Source organism: Jaculus jaculus, chromosome 12, assembly GCF_020740685.1.
Source record: "Jaculus jaculus isolate mJacJac1 chromosome 12, mJacJac1.mat.Y.cur, whole genome shotgun sequence".
Lineage (NCBI taxonomy): Eukaryota > Metazoa > Chordata > Mammalia > Rodentia > Dipodidae > Jaculus > Jaculus jaculus.
In genome coordinates, this window is record NC_059113.1 from 31,753,934 (window position 1) to 31,778,800 (window position 24,867).

At 50.3% G+C, this 24,867-nt stretch overlaps 1 protein-coding gene across 3 annotated transcripts; it reads left to right on the plus strand.

The window, feature by feature from the left end:
* Positions 1–1,863: 1,863 nt before the first annotated feature.
* On the plus strand, positions 1,864–24,615 carry Flcn (folliculin). 3 transcript variants are annotated; one of them, XM_045131679.1, is made up of 13 exons: positions 1,864–1,882; positions 6,521–6,617; positions 8,206–8,477; positions 10,814–10,960; positions 12,912–13,133; positions 13,827–13,987; positions 15,792–15,883; positions 19,091–19,281; positions 19,850–19,963; positions 20,548–20,671; positions 21,527–21,658; positions 21,753–21,858; positions 23,274–24,615. In XM_045131679.1, exons 3-13 carry the CDS (start codon positions 8,229–8,231, stop codon positions 23,473–23,475), a joined length of 1,740 nt encoding a protein of 579 aa, XP_044987614.1. In that variant the 5' UTR covers positions 1,864–1,882; positions 6,521–6,617; positions 8,206–8,228; the 3' UTR covers positions 23,476–24,615. The 3 variants fall into 3 exon arrangements, with proteins under 3 accessions (XP_044987614.1, XP_004669112.1, XP_044987615.1); XM_004669055.2 differs by lacking the exon at positions 1,864–1,882 and adding an exon at positions 1,889–2,017; XM_045131680.1 differs by lacking the exon at positions 1,864–1,882 and adding an exon at positions 1,909–2,023.
* Positions 24,616–24,867: the final 252 nt, after the last annotated feature.

Sequence of the window (24,867 nt, forward strand, 5' to 3'; positions counted from 1 at the left end):
GCGGTTAAGCGCTTGCCTGTGAAGCCTAAGGACCCCGGTTCGAGGCTCAGTTCCCCAGGTCCCACGTTAGCCAGATGCACAAGGGGGCGCACGCGTCTGGAGTTCGTTTGCAGAGGCTGGAAGCCCTGGCGCGCCCATTCTCTCTCTCTCCCTCTGTCTTTCTCTCTGTGTCTATCGCTCTCAATTAAATAAATAAAATTTTTTTAAAATGTTTAAAAAAATTGAAAAAAGATAAAACATAAAATATTTGTTTCAAAGGCATTTTGGCAGACATTACTAAGAGCAGATCAATATTTAATACAACCTTATTGTTCTAAACAAAATTAGAGATTAGTTTTATTTTAGAGTATTGAATTTTGACCTTAGAAATGTTAATACTCTTTTATTATGACCAACTTGGTGTAACAATTTTACACTCATAGCTTTCCTCCCATCTCCCTTTAACTTTCTAGTATTTTTCCTCTTGAAACAATCCTTTTCCTTGGGGGGGGGGGGATCCTTTCTCATCCAAAAACATTTTATCTTTTTTTTAACCAGAAAACACCCTTTATGTTTAAATGTCTTATATCTCTTTTTTCTTACTTGATAGTGGTCTCTTTCTGTAATATGCTGCTGTTAGTACAAATTTTAGAAAACTTAAAAAGAAATAATTTTTTTTATTTATTTAAGAGAGAACGAGGGAGAGAGAGAGAGAAAGGGAATGGACGCACGCACCAGGGCCTCCAGCTGCTGCAAACGAACTTGAGACAAATGTGCCACCTTGTGCATCTGGCTTACTTGGGTCCTGGGGAATCAAACCTGGGTCCTTTGGCTTTGCAGGCAAGTACCCTAACTGCTAAGCTATCTTTCCTGCCCAGAAAACTTCTCTTTTTTTGTTCAAATTTTTGCTTGTGTGTAGTGTGTGTGTATAGTATACACACATGTGTTAGCCCTTGCAGGGGCTCCATGGGCTCCCCTGCAACAGGGTGCCACTCGCCTGTGGTGGCCAGATGAGAGCGTGGTTCCCTGTTCAAGGCTCTTGCACCCCAGTTTCTTACTGATCCCCGAGCTTGCCCTGTATGGCTCCAGAGATTCTCTGGTCTCTGCCGCCGGCTCTCCTTAGGGAACTGGGGTTACAGACGTGGGAGGCCATGCACAGCTGTGCGTGTGGTCCAAGGGCTGAAGGGCAGCGGCCTCGTCCCTCGGGGCACCCGAGGCTCTCGAGCTCGCACCGGAAGTGCTCTTAGCCGCATAGGCATCTCCGCAGCCCAAGGACCGCAGCAGGGTCGGGCGGTCAGGCGATGCAGGGATAGACAGCGGGCCTGGGCACCATCGGGTACGAACCAGCCTGCGCCCCCAGCTGGTGCCCTTCTACCTCTGCCTTCCCACCCGCTGTGGGCATCTCGCTTCGTTGGGGGGGGGGGGGGACGTCGGGGTCTTAGTGGCAAGTGAGGAAGCCGGGGAGAGAAGCCAGAAGTCACGGCACTCCGAAGAAGTCTCTCCCTTTCCTTTAGCGTCTTGCTTGTGAGCGCAAGTGCCAGGCGGGCTCGACTCCACCTGGAGCTCGCGTTCTAAAATGTTTCCCAGCACCGTTCCCCCCTCCCGTCCCCGCGCGGAATGGTTTCGCCCCGCAATCCCGTGCCGCCGCGGCTCGAACCATCGGCGCTCCCCGGCGGGGAGCGAACGGTGTGTGGCAGCGGTGCCCAGGCTCGTGGGTCTTCAGCGGGGTGGTGGAGCCCGGGAGGTGGTGCCGCACCCTGCCTGTGCCCCCGGTCCGCAGGGTCGCGCTCGCTCCCTTCGCCCCGCGCGCCCGGGGCCTCCCCGTCCCCGCCGCCGCCCCGGCCGATGGTTCGGTCCGGGCGAGTCACGCGCTCGGGCTCAGCGCCCGGCGGACCGAGCCCGGGTGAGCGAGGGTCGTGGCTGGAGCGAGGGCGACCCGCTGTGCTCGGGAGAAGCAGGCGGTGCCCAGCGACTGCCTCCCCGGCGCTGACAGTCTCCGGTGCAGGAAAGCGGGGCGGAGGCGGCGCACACAGCCTGGGTTTGTGTTAGTCCGAGCGAGGCGGGTGGCTGGGTACCGCGCCCCGAGACGCGCAGGGATGGTGAAGGGGGCACCTCGTAACCACCCGGATAAGGGAGGCGGTCGGGTTTCACCCCTGGGTCGGGATCGTTGCTTTTTAGTCTCTCCGAGCATTGCTGGCGATGGGGCTCTGCTTCTGTCCCTTCTGGTTTGTGGGAGGGAGGCATCCGAGGACAGTCCCCTGGCGAGCCCACTGGCTGGGAACAGGGCGGGAGACCTCACTTCTCTCCACGTTGCCTGTATTGTCAGACTCCTGGTGGCTGGAAAGGATTGTTAGCGCTGGGATTAGCACATGAGTCGGTCCAAGATGGTTACCAGCTCTTCCTTGGAAGGAGACAGCAAGGAGAACTTGCTGGAAGTAGGGGGCTGGTTCTCCAGCTATTGCATGCCTGGCACCACTTCATACATAAGGTGTCCCAGCTGGCCTTGGCAAGGGGAACTTTGTCCCGGCAAAGAAAGGCCATAGGAGGACGGGGGGTGTCACCATTGTTATCAAGCAGTTGAACAGTCGTGGCAGGTGACACTGTTTGCCCTTCTGTGGTGTCATGTGTCCAGGAGCTCTATAAATGGAAATCTGGAGGTGGTGGTGGAAGGAGTGGAACCGGGGGTGAGCCTGAGTAGGTTGTTCCCTGCTGAAATTTTCTCCCACTCTGTACCTACTGGGACGCTCGCTGGGAGCAATGCGCCCCTTGTGGGCCACAGCTGCAGCTGCTCACCCGGGAGAAGATCTCTTGTAACTCCTTACCTACAGAGCACTCTTACCTAGTGGGCTGGCACTGTGGAAAAAGTCCACAGGAAATTAGAATGAAGTAGACACAGCCAGGGCACACCAGGGAATGGGAGTGTACTGTGGACACTGTTGTCCAGGCCCGTGGCTCAGCCAGTGTGGGCTGGAACATGAACGGGCAGCCTCCTCCTTGGAGGAATTGGACTGTGTTGGGTTCCTTAAAGCTTGGTTATTGTTAGGCACACGCCTCTCAGCTTGTTTCAGTACGCATGAGCTGGTCATTGGAATTGGAGTGTGAACTGAATAACCGGCCTCTTCTTGATCAGGACTCAGGTGCTGTATACAGTGCAACCTGAGAGGTGTTTTCCCAGTTGGGGGTTGCACTCTTGAGAGGTTATGCTTTATTTCAAATATATACTTATGAGGCTGAAATAGGAGGATCACAGTGAGCTCGAGTCCGGACTACATAGTGAGTTCCAGGTCAGCTTGAGCTAGAGTGAGACCCTACCTCAAAAAAGAAATAGCAAAGGGGAAAGTGCGGGGGGGGGGGGAGGTATTACCATGGGATATATATTTTTTAATTTTTTATTTATTTATTTGAGAGCGACAGACACAGAGAGAAAGACAGGTAGAGGGAGAGAGAGAGAATGGGCGCGCCAGGGCTTCCAGCCTCTGCTAACGAACTCCAGATGCGTGCGCCCCCTTGTGCATCTGGCTAACGTGGGACCTGGGGAACCGAGTCTCCAACCGGGGTCCTTAGGCTTCACAGGCAAGCGCTTAACCGCTAAGCCATCTCTCCAGCCCACCATGGGATATTTTTTATAATTATGGAAAATGTTAATAAAAATTGTGAAAATAAAAAATAAAAATAAAGAAATAAAATTCGAGCTGGACATGGTAGTGCAAGCCTTTAATCCCAGCACTTGGGAGGCAGAGGCAGAGGCAGGAGGATCACCATGAGTTTGAGGCCACCGTGAGAGTACAGAGTGAATTCCAAGGCAGCCTGAGCTAGAGCAAGACCCTACATCAAAAAACCAAAAAATAAAAATAAATATATATGTATATATATATGTGTGTGTGTATTCACATATATTTTTATTTTAATATTTTATTTATGAGAGAGAGAGAGGCAGATAGAGAGAGAATGGGCACACCAAGGCCTCTAGCCAATGCAAACCAACTCTAGAAGCATACACCACCTTGTGCATCTGGCTTACTTGAGTACTGGGGAATTGAGTCTGGGTCCTTAGGCTTCGCAGGCAAGCACCTTAACTGTTAAGCCTTCTCTCCAGCCCCACACATGTTTTAAATAAAACATATATGAGAGAGTGTATGGGCACACTAGGGCCTCTTCCCACTTGGAAGTGAACTCCAGATACATGTGCCATTTTGTGCCTCTGACTTTATGTAGGTACTGGGGAATCGAGCCCATACCAGTAGGCTTTGCAGGCAAGCGTCTTTAACAGCTGACCATCTCCCCAGCCCATATGCTACATATAATGTTACCTGGCTAGAGACCCAGGTAGTAGATCTGTATGACTTCAGACCTAAGGGTAACTAGGGTTCTTTAGTGCCTTCCGGTTGGCTGCCTGGGCTGTGGTAGATGTAACCAACATGTTTAGAACTTGTGTTGGATAAGCACAGTTCGTCAGCACTAGTAAGGGTATCCTGTGTTGGGCTGGAGAGATGGCTTAGCGGTTAAGGCGTTTGCCTGCAAAGCCTAAGGACCCAGGTTGGATTCCCCAAGACCCACGTAAGCCAGATGCACAAGGTGGCACATGTGTCTGGAGTTTGTTTGCAGTGGCTGGAGGCCCTAGTGCATCTATTCTTTCCTATCTGTGCCTCTCTCTCCTTTTCGCTCAAATAAATAAATAAAAATAGTTTTAAAAAGAGTATCCTGTGTTGATCCTGATGCTTACCAACACTGCCTCTGGCTTCCCTTTCCTGTTGGAAAGTGGGAAGAAACTTCTAGGCCTGTGACATTGGCATGATGTTTGTGCTGTCAAAGCAACCTCCTTGTAACAAACCTTATGAGGGATGGGACTTCCTATTTTAAGAACATTTTATTTATTTATTTATTTTTCAAGGTGCACTCTCACTCTATCCCAGGCTGGAATTCACTATGTAGTCTGTAGGTGTCCTTGAACTCACAATCTTCCTACCTCTGCCTCCTAGTGCTGACATTAAAGGTGAGCCTCACCACGCCCGGCTCATTTTATGTTTTCTGAAGATGTTTAACACACCTGTATTTGAAGAGGTATAAGTCACTTTTTTTTTTTTTTTTTTTTTTTTTGGTTTTTCAAGGTAGGGTCTCACTGTGGTCCAGGCTGACCTGGAATTAACTCTGTCATCTCAGGGTGGCCTTGAACTCATGGCGATCCTCCTACCTCTGCCTCCCAAGTGCACCACCACGCCCGGCATATGAGTCACTTTTGGCAAAAACTTCTGCTGCAGTGTCACCTTGCTGTCAACCACTGTTTGATAGCTGTGAGGGCTCCATGCCTTTCCGAACCCCAAGTGTGTTCGTAATCTTTCTGTCATTGTGGCTAAATACCCCAGATAATCAACTGAAAATGGGGAGGGCTTCATTTCGTTCACGGTTTTGGTTCATAGGTGCTTGGCCCAGTTGTGGAGCAGCGCATCATGGTGGAGTGATGTTTCACAGCTCTTGACACCTGGAAAGCAAAGAAAGGAAAGAGAGGCCAGAGTCCCAATGTTCCCAGATTCAAGGGCACTAGTGACCTAATATCCTCCCACTAGGTCCCACCATTTTTTTTTTTTAAATTTATTTGCAAACAGACACAGAGAGAATGGGTGCACCAGGACCTCTAGCCACTGCAAACAAACTCCAGATGTATGCTCCACTTTGTGCATCTGGCTTTATGTGGGTACTGGGGAATCAAACCTGGGTCCTTAGGCTTTGTAGGCAAGTGCCTTAACCACTAAGCCATCTTTGCAGTCCTAGACCCCTCCTTTATAAAGGTGTCGCCACCTCTCAACAGCACCGTCAGCTCAAGACCAGGCCTTCAACACATGGCTTTTGGGGAACATAAGCATAGCAAATCTTTAAAATTGTGTGTGTGTGTGTGGAGGTGTGTATGTCCCATGATGCTTGTGTGGAGGCCAGAGGACAACTTCCCTCTGCCATTTTCTCATTTGAGGCAGGGCTTCTTGCTTTATTGTTTTGTTACGTTTTTTGCTGTGCTTGCCATGAACCCTTGGGAAATTCTATCTTTTAAAAAAAATTATCATTATTTTTATTTATTTATTTGAGATGGAATGAGTGAGAGAGAGAGAAAGAATGGGCACACCAGCCACTGCAAATGAACTCCAGACGCATGTGCCCCCTTGTGCATCTGGCTAACATGGGTCCTGAGTAATCGAACCTGAGTCCATTGGCTTTGCAGGCATATGCCTTAATGGCTAAGCCATCCCTCCAGCCTGGGAAATCCTATCTTTATCTCCCATCTCACTGTCCACATGCTGGAATTTCAGAAGCCCACCACAGCTTCCTTCCAACTTCTTTGTGTGGGGCCTGGGGGATCAAACTTGGGGATTCCTGCTTGAGCATCTTTATCCACTGAGCCATCTCCCCAGCTGTCCGCCCCCCCCCCATCCTCTTTTGTGATGTCCTGGTTTGAGGATGGCTATGGGTGGCTCAGGTGTTTTCATACTACGAAGAACGCCACTCTTAGAATCAGCTCTAATTTTTCTTTCTTTTTTTTTTTCTTCTCTAGGAAACATCAGGTCTTGGAGTGTGATTGCAGTTGTCATACTTGCCTTGTCCAAAAGCGCTTGTGTGTTCTGGTAGAAGTGGGATCTGTTAAGCATAAGGTTAGTATTGGAGCTCCTCCCACAGGTGGAAATTGGTTAAGGGCCGCTTTCACGTGGATCTTCTGCTGGAAGGAAGTGTGTTTCTCTTCCTTGTGTAACTCTGCAAGGAAGACGTGGGCCCTTTCCCAGGGCATGTGCCTCTGTCCTCACAGCTTGGGTGTCCTTCCTTCCTCAGCTTCGTTATCGTATTAGCAGTTGCTTCATCTCCTCCTCTGCAGTACCCTCACCTACCCTTACAGTGTCTCATGTAGCCCAGGCTGGCCTGGAACTCCTGACCTTCCAGCCTCCGCCTCCTGAGTGTGCATACCATGTCCGGCCGTGGTGGATCCTTGACCATAGTTGATCTTGACCTCACTGGAAGCCCTTTATTTGCATTCAGCCCACCTGGTTCCTGTGCCCCCAGATGCTCAGACTCCACCCTTGCCATAGCTGTGCCCCTGAACTCTCCTGGATTCCCCCTCCTCCTGTTGTGGATGCTGGAGACACTCTGCAGCTCACTAGACATAGTCTCCACTGTTAGGTCCTTTTCGCTACCTCTGGGGGGAGGACAGTTGCCATGGCAGCCAGTCAGCTGAGGAGTCCACGCAAGTTACACATTGAGCTCCTGCATTGACCTCCTGTGGGGTTTAGCATTCCGTGAATGCCATCTGGCTGACCACACCTTGGTCATGTCCATGTCCTGCCTGCCAGGGGATGAGTACTTGGGGAGAAGGTATTCCCCCCAAAGAGAGGAGAGTTGGGGTTTTGTTGAGTGTCTCTTGCCCATCCATATCCAGAGACCTCAAGCGTTCCACATTGCCTCTAGTGGGGCTGTTCTGAGACTTGTACTGTTCACATGGCTCGTGAGGCTTGGGTGGTTAGTGATCACTCAGAACCTGCCTGGTGAGACTGCAGCGGAGCTTTGCCGCAGTAGCTTAAGTCATTTAAGAGGCAGATATCACGTCCTGTCCTCATCGGAACCTCCCCAAGCCTCGCCACTTGTGAAACACTCCAGGGGCCTGGCTGTGGCCCGAAGGGTCCCTGGCGTTGGCCTCTGCTCTCAGATGGGCCCCTCTCTGGATGTAGCACCTGCCTGGTCTCTCTCTCTGCTCTGCTTCCTTCAGCTCCCCTGGGCCTGTTTGCATCCCGGCACCCAAACCTGACCCAGCAGGGGGAGGCGCTGGATGAAGGAGCCTCTCCTTGGCCCTCCTCACCTCCCCCAACCCCTGAGGTAGGGTTTCACCCTAGCCCAGACTGAGCAGGAGCTCATGGTGATCCTCCTACCTCCGTCTCCTGCGTGCTGAGATCAAAGGCATGCACTGCCACGTCCAGCGACCCCCTTTTCTTTTATTTGTTTATTTGTCTGTCAATGTCAGCGCATTTGGTGGCTCTGCGCTGTTCACCTCCTGGCGCTGTTACAGTCCCACTTCCTGTATGATCATTTGTTTTTATTTTTCTTCCTCTGCCTAGCAGTTCTCCTGCCCTTGGTGTAACGTTGGTACACAGCGGGCTCTCCGCACTGTGGGTGGGGACTCACCTATGCCAGGCAGAAGATTATCAGGAGCAGCGGCATGCTGGCATGCCTGTTGATGGGTTCCCTGCCCCACAGGTCTCCTGCCGTCCCCAGGCACCATGAATGCCATCGTTGCCCTCTGTCACTTCTGTGAGCTTCATGGTCCCCGTACTCTCTTCTGCACGGAGGTTCTGCACGCCCCCCTACCCCAGGGTGCTGGAAGTGGGGACAGCACTGGCCAGGGCGAGCAGGCCGAGGAGGAAGAGGGTGGCATCCAGATGAGTAGCCGGGTCCGAGCTCACAGCCCATCGGAGGGTGCCAGTGCCGAGTCCAGCAGCCCAGGGCCTAAGAAGTCGGACATGTGTGAGGCAAGTGCTGATTTGGTGAGAGGTGGGTGGAGACATGGGAGACTCCAAGGTCTGTTCTTTGGTTCGTCTCAGCTTGATCCTTTTAATTAAAAATTATGTATTTGTTGGTTTTTTGAGGTAGGGTCTCACTGTAGTTCAGGCTGACCTGAAATTCACTATGTAGTTTCAGGATGGCCTTGAACTCACGGTGATCCTCCTACCTCTGCCTCGTGTGTGCTGGGCTTTTTTAACCTATTCTCTGCCAGTACACAGTTGCCACCTAGCATGGCATTCACCTTGGAATTCATTGTTCCAACCATCCCAGGCCCACGTCCTTTCAGACCAGTGTCCCCAGAGGAATGTCCTTGTAGGGTCCTGTTGCTCTTCATGATGCTTCATGAGTAAAGGTCCTCTTTGTTGGAGTGAAGCTCATGTCTCCCACAGGCCACTCTGTGGGAAGGACCTGGGTTGGCCTGAAGTTGGCAGGGGGGAGGGCAGAGTGGGTTTTAAAGCTACTATTGCAGTGGCAGGAAACTAGCCTCATGAGTTTGGTCTTGGTGAGAAACAGACATCATACAAGAGTCATCTGTTGTGGGAAGTGCCTGTGAGGCACTGGATAGGTACAGAGGGACCGAGGTGGAAGATCCCGTCAGGCTGTCTGGAGTTCTGATCTCCTGGGAGGGTCTTGCCTCAGTGCCCACCTGGCACAGTCCCAGGGAGGGGCCTCTGCAGGATGCATAGCCTCAGCTTGCATCTGTGACAGCAGCTCCAGTGGGGGCTGCTCTGGGTTCACCTGCCTAGTCCACATTCACTCCCAGCAAGTAGTTTGGGTGGTGAGTTTTCAGGCTACCCCATTGATACTCTGAAGTCCCTCTGCAGTGTGGTCACACTCTAGCCAAGGTAAATGCCATGCTAGCCAAGGCCTCTGCTTCTAGTTTACTCGAGGCCAAGGATAGGGGCCTGGTGGGGGAGGGGTAGCATCACTCAGCGAAGTGGCCCTGATCGATGCCCTGGCTTTAGTTGTTCCTTGTCTCTGCTTCAGTTATCTGTAAAATGGGGCTTCTTGCTCGGATTACAGGGGTGTGCTCCTAGCCTGTCTTAATAATAACAACAACAGTTAAAAAAAAAAAAAAGATAGCCGGGTGTGGTGGCAGATACCTTTAGTCCCAGTGCTCAGGAGGCTGAGGTTGGAGGAGCTCTGTGGGTTCAAGGCCAGCCTGGGGCTTCAGAGTAAGTTTCAGGTCAGTCTTAGGTAGAGTGAGATCCTGTCTGCAAGGAACAATAATACAAAATAGCATTTTCGCTGGATGTAGTGGCACACACCTTTAATCCCAGCACTCCGAAGGCAGAGGTAGGAGGATTACAGTGAGTTCAAGGCCACCCTGAGAATAGAGTGAATTCCAGGTCAGCCTGAGCTACAGTGAAACCCTACCTCAAAAAAACAACAAAAAAAGGGGGGGCTGGATTGATGGCTTAGTAGTTAAGGTGTTTGCCTGCACAGCCAAAGGACCTCGGTTCGATTCCCCAGGACTCACATAAGCCAGATGCACAAGGTGTTGCATGCATCTGGAATCCATTTGCAGTAGCTGGAGGCCCTGGTGTGCCCATTCGCATGCACACACACTCTCTCTCTTTCTCTGTGTATGTGTCTGCCTCTTTCCCTTGATCACTCAAATAAATAAATAATTTTTTTAAAACTTTCATGTGTATTTACCTTTTAAAGCAAATTGTGACAAACCTTGTTGAGTTACTCTTCAACTGGCATTACAAAGACCTAGGGAAGCTTACAATTTTTTTCTTCAGAACTCTGGAAAACAAGCCCTGCAGAGAATCCTTTCCTTCAAGTTCCAGCTTAGTCCTAGTTCTAAAGGACTAGCACATGCAAAATTAACTACAGGGGATGGCAAACAAAGTAAATGCTACAAGACAAAACAAATTTTTAACAAAAATTTCTTTTCAACATCAAGGTATATATTTCAGAACACAAGTGACAAAAGATTTGGTCTAGTATGGAATCCAGCTTACATAGCTAAACACTTCAGACCACATAGAGGTTACGTCTTACAACAAACGTTCTGTCAACCTGTTAAAATAAGCCAAGGTGAAATTAGAAGAAGCATTATTAGTTTTGCTGCCTGTGATATCACAGTATCACTTAACAGAAAGAAATCTTATCTTCCCCTTAAGTTATCATGCCATATTTTAAAATGTCAACAAAAATAAAGTCCTGGAAATACATATTTGGAAGGAATGAAGTGAGTACTGAAAGAAAAGCATTTTCTCAGTTCAGATTTGTGTACGGGTAGATGTTTTTGCCCACTTCCAGCTGATGGGTTTCTTGTTTTTCTCATGGACAGGGCTGCCGGTCACTTACTGCTGGACATCCAGGGTATATCAGCCACGATAAAGAGACCTCTATTAAGTATGTCAGTCACCAGCATCCCAACCACCCCCAGCTCTTCAGCATTGTCCGCCAGGCCTGTGTCCGGAGCCTGAGCTGTGAGGTAAGCCTGGGGTCGGGTAGTCTTTGCCAGAACCTCATAGTTTCTTCACTGTTGAGCATGGCATGCTGCATTTGTCAGAGCTTGAAGAGTAAGTCATGGGGGGCATGGGCTGTCTAAAAGGATATTAGCTTTTCATTTTCAGCGTCAGACTCTTATTTTCATTCTTTTTTTTTTTTAATTTTTTATTTTATTTATTTATTTGAGAGTGACAGACACAGAGAGAAAGACAGATAGAGGGAGAGAGAGAGAATGGGCGCGCCAGGGCTTCCAGCCTCTGCAAACGAACTCCAGACACGTGCGCCCCCTTGTGCATCTGGCTAACGTGGGACCTGGGGAACCGAGCCTCGAACCGGGATCCTTAGGCTTCACAGGCAAGCGCTTAACTGCTAAGCCATCTCTCCAGCCCATCATTCTTTTTAATATATATATATATATATATATATATATATATATATTGGGGAGGGAGAGAGAAAGAACGGGCGCACCAGGAACTCTAGCTATTGCAGATGAACTCCAGATGCATGTGCCACCATGGGGCATCTAGTTTTATGTGGGTTCTAGGGAAATAAACCTGGGTCCTTAGGCTTTGTAGGTATGTGCCTTAACTGCTAAGCCATCTCTCCAGCCTGTATTTATTTATTTGTTTGTTTGTTTTTGAGGTAGGATCTTACTCTAGCTCAGGCTGACCTGGAACTCACTGTGTGTTCTCAGGCTGGCTTGGAACTCATGGCAATCCTCCTACCTCTGCCTCCCAAGTGCTGGGATTAAAGGCATGTGCCACCATGCCCGGCTTTATTTATCCTGGCACCTGGTGCTCCATAGTAACAATGTTAACCTCTGGAAAGTTTGCTGGGCTGGTGTGTAGCTTAGTGTAGCAGGTGCTGGGCTCCATCCCCAGCATGACAACATAGAGAAAGGAAACAAAGTTCCCACGCAGGAGAGGGAAACTGCGAAACTCTTACCTGCCCCCTTGTGCTCTCCTTGTGATTACTGCTGGCTAATCATCCTAAAAACAAGGTCTGAGGTGGGCTCACTGTGCAGCTCAGTGATGAAGCACTGGTCTAGCATGTGCAGGGCCCTGGCTTCCTTCCTTCCACCACCAAAACCAAGTTTAAAAAAATGGCTGGAGGGCTGGAGAGACGGCTTAGTAGTTAAGGTACTTGCCTGCGAATCCTAAGGACCCATATTCAGCTCTCCAGATCCCATGTAAACCAGATGAACAAAGGTGAGGCAAATGCAAAGTCGCACATGTGTCCACTAGGTGGTGCAAGCGTCCAGTGTCTGAGGCCCAGGTGCACCAATTCTCTCTCTCCCATCTGTCTTGCTCATTCGCTTGCTATCTCTAAAATAAAATTCAAAAAATGGTCAGAGTGGGCTGGAGAGATGGCTTAGCGGTTAAGCGCTTGCCTGTGAAGCCTAAGGACCCTGGTTCAAGGCTCAATTCCCCAGGAACCATGTAAGCCAGATACACAAGGTGGCACATGCATCTGGAGTTCATTTGCAGTGGCTGGAGGCCCTGGCGTGCCCATTCTCTCTTTCTCTCTGCCTTTTTGTCTCTCTGTCACTCAAATAAATAAATAAAAATAAGCCAAAAATAAAAAAGCCAGGTGTGGTGGCATACTCCTTTAATCCCAGCACTTGGGGAGACAGAGGTAGGTGGATCTCCATGAGTTCACGGCCAGCCTGGACCAGAGAGAGACCCTACCTCGAAAAACCAAAAAAAAACAAAAAAGAGGTCAGAGAAAGCCAGGCGTTTCATCCCAGCACTTGGGAGGCAGAGCTAGGAGGATCGCTGTGAGTTCAAGGCCACCTTGAGGCTACAGAGTGAATTCCAGGTCAGCCTGGCCTAGAGTGAGACCCTACCTTAGGAAAAAAAAAAAAAAGAAGAAGAAGCTGGAGAGGTTATGGGGTACTAACTGCCAGGGGCTGAGTGGCCACGGTTTCCTTCCAGGTGTGCCCGGGCCGGGAAGGCCCCATCTTCTTCGGGGATGAGCAGCATGGCTTTGTGTTCAGCCACACGTTCTTCATCAAAGACAGCCTGGCCAGGGGCTTCCAGCGCTGGTACAGTGTCATCACCATCATGATGGACCGCATCTACCTCATCAACTCTTGGCCCTTCTTGCTGGGGAAGATCCGTGGGATCATAGATGAGCTCCAGGGCAAAGCTCTTAAGGTAACACTGGGAGAAGGACATGGGTGCTGAGGGCTCAGGCAGCTCCGGTCTCCTGCGCCTCTGCTGTCCTGTGGCCCCGTTTGTGGCCTCAGCCAGAGCGGGCGGGGAGGGGTGTGTGCCGTGTGTGTCTCTCCTGGCCACTCCATAACTCTACTTCTCTTGCACCCACTGTCTTTGCTTCCTCTGCTCTTCGGGTCCCAGATTGCCCAACTAACTAGTCCTGCCCAGACCTGCGTCCAGGGCCCAGCTCCAACACACTGCGGGGTTGCATCCCGGGCGGGCGCCCTCTAGTGACAGACCCTTAGATCGCACCGGTTCCAAAGTGCAGACCTTGTTTGTTGACCCTGCTCTGTTCTCGGCAGGAGGAGCAGCTGTACTCTGTTGCAAATGTGGCTGAAGGGTACAGGATCTAGTCACACAGAGGCCTGCAGAGTGGCCCTGCCAGGGCCGCGGGCAGTTAGTACTCAGCCGGCGTCCACCCAAGAGGCCATTGTTAAAATAGGAGTGGTTGGGGCAGCAGAGCCATCCTGTGAGGCATTGTTAGGCCGCTGCTACCTTCTGTGCTCTGTGTCACGAGAACAGAGTGGAAGGGTCTATTGAGAAGAGTGGGTAGCAATGGCTGTGAACACTTAGTTCCTGACCACCACTGAAGAGGTCATCCTGTGCCACCCTCCCGCGCCCTTCGCATTGTAGGTGTTTGAGGCAGAGCAGTTTGGATGTCCACAACGTGCCCAGAGGATGAACACAGCCTTCACCCCCTTCCTGCACCAGAGGAACGGCAATGCGGCCCGTTCACTGACCTCCTTGACCAGTGACGACAACTTGTGGGCGTGTCTTCACACCTCCTTCGCCTGGTGAGGAATCTTGGGTCTTGGCAGCGTTGGTTGGAGCTGTTTGAGCACCCTCTGACCAAGGTTAGCCAGCGACCTCATGGTGGAGCTGGCCCACATGCCCTTGTTCGTGAATTCAGAACCAGGACGCCTGTTCTCTGGGCTTCTCCCTCCCTGGGTGGGAACACCTTTAGGTGGAATTCCCTTTCAGTGGTAACTTTGCAAATCCTGTTTCTGTATCGAGTCCAGCAAGCTTCCACCATAAAGATGGCAGCAGGCTTCTGGCTGTTAGGTCGCGGCATTCTTTGTCACTCAGCTCTGTGAGTTGGGGCGGGATTAGCCTCTAGGACTTAAAGGGAGGAGTGTCAGTGAGTGTCTGGACCTGATCCCTGATCTGCCTGTTTCTCCTAGCTGAACACACTTCTCCAAATGCCACCTCTCAACGCTCTGTCATGGTAGCATCCGCTTGGAGCACAGGTTCTCAGTGTGTGATCCCGCCCTGGCATGGGTGAGACCTCTGGGGTTGGATCCTTGAATTCAGCCCTGAGGTCCTGCAGACAAAAGAGAATGTTTCTGTTCCCCTAACTGACATACACTGTGTTTTAAGTTGGTGACTCAAGATTATATATATTTGTGGTATACAACGAGATGTTTTGATACTGGCACCTGCTACATGAGGACATTGCAGGCAACAACAGACCATGGAATGACAGGCCTCCCATAAGACACAGCTCTCAGAGTGATGTTGATGATACTTTGATGATTTTCCATCTGCTACTTGGCTTTCTCTCTCTTTTTTTAAAAATGTTTTTATTTGCCACTGCAAATGAACTCATCATGAAAGAGATAAATGTGCCACTGTGCATCTGGCTTAACTTGGGTACTTTCTGGGGAATCAAACCTGAGCCAGCAGGCTTTGCAAGCAAACATCTTTAACAGCTGACCCATCTCCCCAACCCTAGTTTCTTCTTCTTTTTAAAATTATTATTATTTCAAGGTAGGGTCTCACTTTAGCCCAGGCTGACCTGGAACTCACTTTGTAGTCCAAAACTGGCCTTGGAATCACAGTGATCCTCCTACCTCTGCCTCCTGAGTGCTGGGATTAAAGGTGGGTGTCACCATGCCCAGTGTTTATTGTTTGTTTGTTTGTTTCTTTCTTTGAGAGAGAGAGAGAGAGAAATAGGCATATATATTGAGAGAAAGAGAGAGAATGGGTGTGCCAGGGCCTCTAACCAATGCAAACGAACTCCAGCTGCATGCACCACCTCATGCATCTGGCTTATGTGGGTCCTTAGGTTTCGCAGGCCAGCACCTTAACCGCTAAGCCATCTCTCCAGCCCTGTAATTTGTTTTCTTGATGATAGCTATTCTGTTTGGGATGAAATGGAATCTCAAGGCAGTTTTAGTTTTCATTTTCTTGATGGCTGAGGATGTTGAACAAATTTTTACATATTTATTGGCCATTTGTATTTCTTCATTTGAGAATTGCCTAAGATGTTTTTAGCTGCATCCTTCCCATTAGCTGCGATGCCATTAGCTCCTCCTGCAGACGTGTAGTCATCTGATATGCGTACGTTCAGCGTTCCTGATTGTTGCAGTGGCGATTTCAGAATTACAACCAGCAATTCCTCTACCTCCACTCTTACTTTTCCCATGCCTTTAATGAAGGGCTCGGCTCATGTCTTTGCAAATGTGCCCTGATGGGCATCTCCAGCATGTTAGAGTAAGCCACCTTCTGTGAGCTAAGGGGTGAATCTAGGGCTTGATGAACCTTGGGGTCCAGTTTTCCCCATGGCAAAGAAACCTTATGGCTGGCTCTGTTCCCTAGGCTTCTGAAGGCGTGTGGCAGCCGGCTCACAGAGAAGCTCTTGGAGGGCGCGCCCACTGAGGACACCCTGGTCCAGATGGAGAAGCTTGCTGGTAAGGCGACAGTGGCTGTGGGGGCCACCCAGTGGAGGGAGCTGACACAGGGAATGTGGCTGAGACTAACCCTGATAGGCCTTTGTCCCAGCCAGTCCCCTGGTGTTGGTTTTGTTGTGATCTCCTGTCTTACCTTCCTTGACAGGAAGCCTGTTCCTAGGTGAGCTGAGGAGCCCCAGCCGGGCTGTAGGTGCAGAGGAGTTACAATTGGAATACCAGAGCTCATAAGCCTGTCACTACAAAGTCAATGACTAGAGACAGGAATTTAATCTTTCGAGTTGCCCTTTGTTCCAAGAGCCAGCAATCTGAGAAGGCAGCAGGTTCAGGTTAACACCCTAAATTAAACTGCGCTCCAGCCAGACATGTGGCACCCACCTTCAATCCCAGCATTCAGGAGGCAGAGGTAGGGGGATCACTGTGAGTTCTAGGCCAGCCTGGGCTAGAGTGAGACCCTACCTCAAAGAATTAAATAAATAAATAGCAACAACAGGGGCTGGAGAGTTAAGCACTTGCCTGTGAAGCCTAAGGACCCCGGTTCGAGGCTCAACTCCCCAGGACCCACGTTAGCCAGATGCACAAGGGGGCACACGAATCTGGAGTTCATTTGCAGTGGCTGGAGGCCCTGGCGTGCCCATTCTCTCTGTCTGTTTGCCTCTTTCTCTCTCTGTTGCTCTCAAATAACTAAACAACTTTAAAAAAGCAACAACAATAACAAAATACCAGTGCCTTCGGTCTCATCACCAGCAAGTAGATTACATAGGGAGAAAAGGAGTGGGAACAAGGACAGTTGGTCATTCCAGAGGTCAGGCTTGCCCCTCTGGTCAAGTCGGTCATCAGCCACATGTCTGAGTCTGATTTGGGCACTCTTACTATCATTGCACACACCCTGCCCTCATCCTGCAGAAGTCTAGGCCCGGGCACTTGTTGAAGCATCGAGTCTAGTCTGTTTCTATCACCCTTTTGTTCGTCCCGGGGCATCTGGCCTAGGCAGGAGGATGATTCAGCAAAATAAACCGTTTGCAGTATGTACATGTAGGTTCCTTTTACAATAGGCTGCAAATGTGCTTTTATAATATAAAATGTAGATGTGCTCCTGTCACCAGGCATGGTGGGTCAAGACTACATAGTGAATTCCAGGTCAGCCTGGGCTAGAGTGAAACCCTACCTCGAAAAACCAAAAGTAAATAAATAAATACACACCCCCAAAACAACCAAAAAAGTGGGGCATGGTGGCGCACGCCTTTAATTCCAGTACTCAGGAGACAGAGGCAGGTGGATCACCTTGATTTTTAGGCCAGCCTGAGACTACAGGGTGAATTCCAGATCAGCCTAGAGTGAGGCTCTACCTTGAAAAACAAAAACAGGGGCAGGAGAGATGGCTTAGCAGTCAAGGCGCATTGCCTGTGAAACCTAAGGACCCAGGTTCGATTCTCCAGGTCCCACATAAGCCAGATGCACGCGGTGGCACATGCATTTGGAATTCTTTGCAGTGGCTCGAGGCCCTGGAGTGCCCATTCTCCCTCTCTCCCTCTCTCTAATAAACAGTAATAAAATATTTAAAAGAAAGAAAGAAAAACAACAAAAAAAGAATGTGGGAGGGTCACTTCTATCTGTGCCTAGTATCACAGGTTAACAGGCAAAAGGTTGCCTGCCGATCCTTAGAGCGACAGCCATTACTCAGCCTCGTAGCCAGTCTGTGAGCAAATGCAGTGTCATTTCATCTGTCTTCAAGTTTTTCCATTCAGGGCAGTGCCCCCCCAGTCACACACCCAAGTCCTAGCCCCCCTCATCATTGAATCTCCACACCCGGGGCTCAGGTATGGGACTGACTTTCTAGGGCATTCCAGCTGGTTCAGCGCCCGTCCAGCTGGTTTGCGTTCTGGGGAGCCCATGTTTCCGCGCAGCTGTGGAGGATGAGCATGACATCACTTGGAGGCGTGGGGTGCCACTTGTTGCTAAGGAGACGATCCATGCCTCAGTCCTGAGGAGGTGGAGCTCTTCCCCGGTTGGTAAGGTAGTTGAGGTCACCTGAGTGCAGAAACAGTGATCTCGGGACAGGACACACTCATCAAAGGCAAACCTTGGAGTTGCTTTCCTGGTCCCTGTGGGCCAGTCAGCCCTACCACTGTGTTATGAAAGGACACCAGCTTGTAGCAGCACGAGTGATGACACGGTGTCCCAGTGGGGGTGTTCCCTGGGAGACGGCTGGCCTGTTGCGCTTTTAGGAGAGGGTCACGTGCTGGTGCTCAGGGCTCTCAGCCGCCTTTGGACTTAGTGGGGTCGTGAAGCTGAGTGTGGGTTCAGACGTGTTTGGGAGTCAGACAGATTCTGGCTTCAGATCCTGGCATTGGACCCTGCCCTGTGGGTCTCACTGCACTGGGCAGCAGCAGGATCATCTGTGAAACCTGCCATGAGGACACGTGGAAGTTGAAAACCTTCGTGTCTCGCCTGGCTGGAGATGAGAGTGCTGTCCTGGGGATGGGTGGGAAGATGTAGTGAAAGGGGGACTCCCCCCCCCCCCCTGCAAGAAACAGTGCCTGGCAGAGGCTTTCCATGTCAATGGGAGAACAGGTGACATCTTCAGTAAGAGCTTTGCAAATGTCACATCTGGGGCTGGAGAGATGATTTAGCTGTTAAGGCACTTGCCAGCAAAGCCAAAGGACCCCGGTTCCATTCTCCAGCACCCACATAAAGCCGGATACTCAATGTGGCACAGGCAGCTGGAGTTCGCTTGTAGTGGCTAGAGGCCATGGCATGCCCCTTCTCTCTTTCTCTCAAATGAATAAATATTTTTAAAAATGTCACATCGGCCCTAGCTTAAGTAAAAGCCACTGGACCTTCCTGCCCTCCCCAGGCATCTAGTGCAACAGGAGGGCACACACATGCCTGGGACTGAAGAAGTCATTGAAAAAGGCTCTTGCAGGCTGGAGAGATGGCTTAGCGATTAAGGCACATGCCTGTGAAGCCTAAGGACCCAGGTTCGGTTCTCTGGGTCCCATGAAAGCTAGATGCACACGGTGGCAACATGCATCTGGAGTTCGTTTGCAGTGGCTCGAGGTCCTGGTGTGCCCATTCTCTCTCTGTCTCAAATAACTAAAATCTTAAGCCAGGCGTGGTGGCACACATTTAAAAAAAAATCAAAAATAAAAAGTATCTTGCATTCAAGGGGAGCCCAGTCCATACCTGTCCTTGTCGTCTGTCCTGTAGACTTAGAAGAGGAATCAGAAAGCTGGGACAACTCTGAGGCTGAGGAGGAGGAGAAAGCCCCCACACTGCCGGAGGGAGCAAAAGGGCGGGAGCTGACCAAATGCCCGGCAGATTCGTCCTTCCTCTCAGACTGCGGAAACTGGCAGCCCCGAAAACTGTCAGTCTTCAAGTCCCTTCGGCACATGAGACAAGTAAGTGTGGCATCTGGCTTACGTGGGTCCCTGGAGAATCGAACCAGGATCCTCTGGCAAATGCTTTAACAGCTAAGCCATCTCTCCAGCCCTTAAAACAAATTAATTGATAATTTCCATACTTATAGACAATAGACCATGATAATTCCATCCCCCCTCACTTTCCCACTCCACTCTCCATCGTACCCCTTCCCCCTCTCCATCAGGCTCTGTTTTATTTTGATGTCATCTTTTCTTCCTATTAAGAGGGTCTTGTGTAGGTAGTGCCAGGTACTGCGAGGCCATGGACATCCAGGCCATTTTGCGGACTGTGATTTTTATTTTTATTGCAAATTTTTTATTGTTTTGGTTTTCTGAGGTAGGGTCTCACTCTAGCCCAGGCTGACCTGGAATTCACTATGGAGTCTCAGGGTGGCCTCGAACACAAGGCGATCCTCCTACCTCTGCCTCCCCGAGTGCCGGGATTAAAGGCGTGGACTTTCACGCCCTGATGAATTGTGGTTTTTAAGCACGTGAACAGTGAAATTCTAGCAGAGATTGGAGGTTTGGGTAAGATGCTGTGTTTCAGGTCCTAGGAGCACCGTCTTTCCGCATGTTGGCGTGGCACGTACTCATGGGGAACCAGGTGGTCTGGAAGAGCAGAGACGTAGACCTTGTCCAGTCAGCATTCGAAGTCCTCCGGGTAAGCGCCTTCTCCCATGTACTCGGTGTGTGACGTCAGGGGGAGTATCAGCGTGCATTGACCACTCAGCACAGAGCCTCGGAACCAGTTGTCTTTGCCTGAATCCAAGACCTGGTGAAAATGATGGGCAGTCCATGGGAAGAAGAGCCTACATTGTTGTCTTGATTGATGCCCTTCCTCAGCCTGAATTCCTTTGAGAAGCCACTGGGGCAGGTGCAGACACCTACCAATGCCGTGCAGGTGTTCTTGAGTGGGGTTGGCAGTGGGGTTGTGAGAGCAGCTTATAAGGTGGGCTTTGATGCTTAGCTCTTAAGTTCTGGGGTGGGCATGCTTGCTAGCTGCTGAGGCCCCGGGGGCCTCTTTAGGATAGGAAAGATGAGCATCTGAGCAGGCAAGGAATACCTAATGAGGCAGCACATGTCCACTTTGGTGTATGACTGACAGCCAGGACCAGAGTTCACGGCTTCTTGGAGGGAAGACTGTGTTTGTGGGCGGGGGATTGGGGACACCTTAAGGAGGGAGGCTGTCGGCTTCTGGCCGGGGGCCCTGCCCTGCTTGGTTCTGAGCTGCTCTGTTGTCCACAGACCATGCTGCCTGTGGGCTGCGTCCGCATCATCCCGTACAGCAGCCAGTACGAGGAGGCCTATCGCTGCAACTTCTTGGGGCTCAGTCCTTCTGTGCCAATCCCTGCCCACGTGCTAGCCTCAGGTGGGTACCTGCTGCAGGATGTGCTTTGCCTGTTCTTCTGGAGGGCTCTTGAACCTATTGGAGGTGCACTTGGATATGAGTCATAGATTTGAGGTTTAGCCCTAATGTCTTCAGGGTCCCCACATGTGGATCCAGTTCTCCCACTGTCTGGAGCCTCCTTTTCTGTTTCTGGAATAGTGGAAGTGAGCTGCATGGCCTGAATAGGCGCTGTGCCTCTCAGCAGGCTGCAGATCACAGTTCTGGAGTGCAGGGCATATGTCCACCAAGGGCAGTAGGGACATGTACCTGCAGATGGTTATCATCCTGGTGAGTTGGGGTGCCCCAGGTTTGGAGGTCTGCAGGCCTCTGGGATCACTGGCTTTCCAAAGGCTGTGAACCTTATCTGTTCACCCTCATCGACCCCATCCTGCTTCCCAGTCCTTGCCTCTTGACCTGGGCAAGTCAGGGACTTTCCTGGACACATGCGTGATAGGTGGTTGCTGTGCTCAGAGGCGGAGTGTTGGAAAGGAGCTACCTTCACAGACCTGGAGTTCTGTAGCCCCAGACAGCACCCATGCAGTGAGCCCTTAGGGTACTGCCCTTTGGGTAGCATTAGGAGCGCAGGCTCTTCATTCAGAGATGGCTGTGGAACATTCGCACCACTGGCTGTGTAGCCTCTCAAGGCACTTTCCACCTGTGGTTAATGTGGATATGAAGTAAATTGTTGTGTGTGATTTGTGATAATTGAGGCATAAGAGTTATTAGTTTAACTGAGGCAAAAGTTAACCCTTGATTTTCCAGCAAGTTGCAAAAGGTTTTAAACACCAAAGCTTTGTCCCCGCACGTCACAAGATGGTGTGTTTTGCATTGTCACAGAATTTGCAGTTGTCGTGGAGGTCCACGCAGCCACACGCTCTACCCTCCACCCAGTTGGGTGTGAGGATGACCAGTCTCTCAGCAAGTATGAGTTTGTGGTGACCAGTGGGAGCCCTGTGGCTGCAGACCGAGGTGGGCACTGCTGCTGGGGTGGTGTTGTTCATCAAGGCGGGAGGGGGGGTGCCAAGGCTGTTCCTCACCCCTTAATGTGGACCTCCTTCCCCAGTTGGGCCCACGATTCTGAATAAGATTGAAGCAGCTCTGACCAACCAGAACCTGTCTGTGGATGTGGTGGACCAGTGCCTCATCTGCCTCAAGGAGGAGTGGATGAAGTAAGTACCCAGCTTTGCTGAGCGAGTGCCCCCAGCTTCCTGCCCAGGAAGGCCCAGCTGCCGTGGCTTTGATGTGGAAAAGCAGAGCTTGTTTCTTCAAGAGAGGCCATGCTCTGGCACCTGGGAGCTGGTGAGAGGACTTAAGACAGAATTCAGACACAAGTTCTGCTATTGAGGTTGACCTTGGGAAGTAACCCAACATCTTCTCCCGAGACTTTTGTTCTGTAAAGGGGGTGATGACTACCCCTCCAAAGAGTTATTGCAGGTGGAGGAAGGGCCGGCACACGTGGGAAGGCAGTTCTGAATTGGAGTGCTGCTGCTTCATTGCTTAATTCACTTTTGGTGGAGGATCCTAGGCATGAGACCCAGGTCCTTGCCCATGGTGGGCAAGTGTGGCATTATTGAACCCCTTATTGAATGTTATTATTTCTTAAAAGGCAAGTTATTTTGTGGGATCATGCCTTGAGTCTTAGCAGTTTCTCATCAAACTGAATTAGGTATCTTCCTTGTTTTAAATACCACAGTAATGTTCAGGAACAACATTCCTTATGTGAATTTAAGAGTAATTTCTCTCATTCTTTTGAATATGTATTTGTTGGCATGTCTGTGTTCATGGGTGAGCCAGGTTCTCTTGCTAGTGTTATGACCACCTATTCCACGTTATGTTGATGCTGGGGAATTGAGTCTGGTCCAGCAGGGTTTGTAAGCAAGAACCTTTTACCACTGAACCATCTCCCCGGCCCTCCTTCTTTTCCCCACTGTATTTGAGATGGAGCCCCACTCCCCCACTCTTTTTGTCACCTAGGCTGGTCTTGAATTCCAGAGCTCAAGGGATCATCGTGCCTTAGCCTTCCGAGGTACTGGAACTGTAGGCAGGCTTGACTCTTTTTGCCTTGTGTTGCAGTAAGGTTCGCATTGCTGGTAGAAACCACCCAACCAAGAGTAGCTTGTGGGAAAAAAAAAAAAAAAAAAGGTTTGTTTTGGCTTGTAAGCTTGAGGAGGAAGCTCCATGATGGCAGGGAAAACGATGGCGTGAGCAGAGGGTGGGCATCACCCCCTGGCCCACTTAAGGTGGACAACAGCAACAGGAGAGTGTGCCAAACACTGGCATGGGGAAATTGGCCATAAAACCCATAAGCCCGCCCCCAACAATACACTGCCTCCAGAAGGTGTTAATTCCTAAATCTCTGTCAGCTGGGAACCTAACGTTCAGAACACCTAAGCTTATGGGGGACACCTGAATCAAACCACCACACCTTGTTGATGGGCTGGCCTGCTCCCCTTAAGTGTGGCATATGGCTGAGTCATGTATCCTCTGGATAGGTAACTTCAGCGGGCCTGGTCTGGAAGCCGAGTTCCGTGAGCAGAGGCTGAGGCTGAGGCTCTGAGTGCTTGTTTTTGTTTTTTTTCTCCAGCAAAGTGAAGGTCCTCTTTAAATTCACCAAGGTGGACAGTCGCCCCAAGGAGGACACACAGAAGCTCCTGAGCGTTTTGGGGGCATCAGAGGAGGACAATGTCAAGCTGTTGAAGTTCTGGATGACAGGCCTGAGCAAAACCTACAAGTCACACCTCATGTCCACAGTCCGCAGCCCCACGGCCTCAGAGTCTCGTAACTGAGCTGAGCAGGGGTTTACCGCTGAGAAAAACCTTCTGGAAGATGGTGCAGGTTGTTCCCGACCATGACAAGAAGGGCTGCTGTTGAGTTTCTGAACTGCGGGGGTGAAGCTGTGTCCTAAAGGGGCTGGGAACTGCTGGGCTGGGCTGTGTCCTCCCTGTGGGGCTTGGGGTCATGTGGGTCTCTGCACCATCACAGAACTGTTGAAAGGCAGGGGAGAGCCTGGGACATTGTTCCCTCCACGCCATATAGTGCTGCGTGGCAATGGTCAGGAGGACTGACTTGGTGCCTCTGGAGAAAAGGACCAACAAGATGAACGAATCGGAGCAGTCCTGCAGCGTGTCCTCTGTGGATTAACAGCAAACCTTCCCACTGTGAACCGTAGCGAGCACCCTGGCTTGTGTGTTTCCTGCATTGGTGAATTCCCAGGACATACACCCATGTTTGGTCTCTGGTCATGTGGATTTTGAGTTGAGAACCTGAAAAGCTCCTGTGAGCAAACTTTTCCTCAACTCAAGGTCCTCTCAAGTTTGTGTTCTGAGGTGGTAAAGTTCATCCGATGATCACACAGTCCCTACGAGCTGCCTACGGTTTGAATCTACAGCTGGATGATGGAGCCTCAAGCCCCTGACAGACACTAGGCTTGGTCAGAACCTCTGCTCTTCTCTTCCTTGACTTACCACTCACATAGAGAAACCTGCTGGGACTCTGATTTTTGACAGTGTCTTGTAGTCAGGCTGGCTTGGAACTCACTGTGTAACCCAAGCTGGCCTTGAACTGGCAACGATCCTCCTATGTCAGCCTCCCAAGTGCCACGATGATAGGCCTAAGCCACCATGCTCAGTCCCTACCATGGCTTTACTCTATCTTGTTTTCCTTTCTGTTGCTGCCTTCAACATTTGCCTGTGGCAGCAGGTAACAGTTTTCTGAGTATAGAGATCTAAGACAAATTCACTGTCCCTACCCTACCAGATACAGTTTAAATAAGGACTCAAGCTTGGAAGGATTTTCTGGAAGTTTTCCTGGTTTGTTTATAATTTTCTTGCTTAATTTATATTGGACATAAAGACTAAGCCTATGTGTGTCTTGGTCTCTATATAATATAAGAACATTGAAACACAATAAATATGTATTTTTGTAAATTGTGACTATGTTTTACAAGTTTGATGCCAGCAGTCATCATGGGAGGTGATGCATCACTGTGCCCAGTAGAGCTGAGGAAGGTATCATCGGGTGTGTTCATAAAAACCCTGGTGGCTTCAGACACTAAGTAACAGTCTTTCAGGGCCCTTATTGTATATGTAGGTCCGTTGTTGACCAAAATGGTCTATAGCACATGACTATATCATGGTTAAAAATTACACCCGTTGGGCTGGAGAGATGGCTTAGCAGTT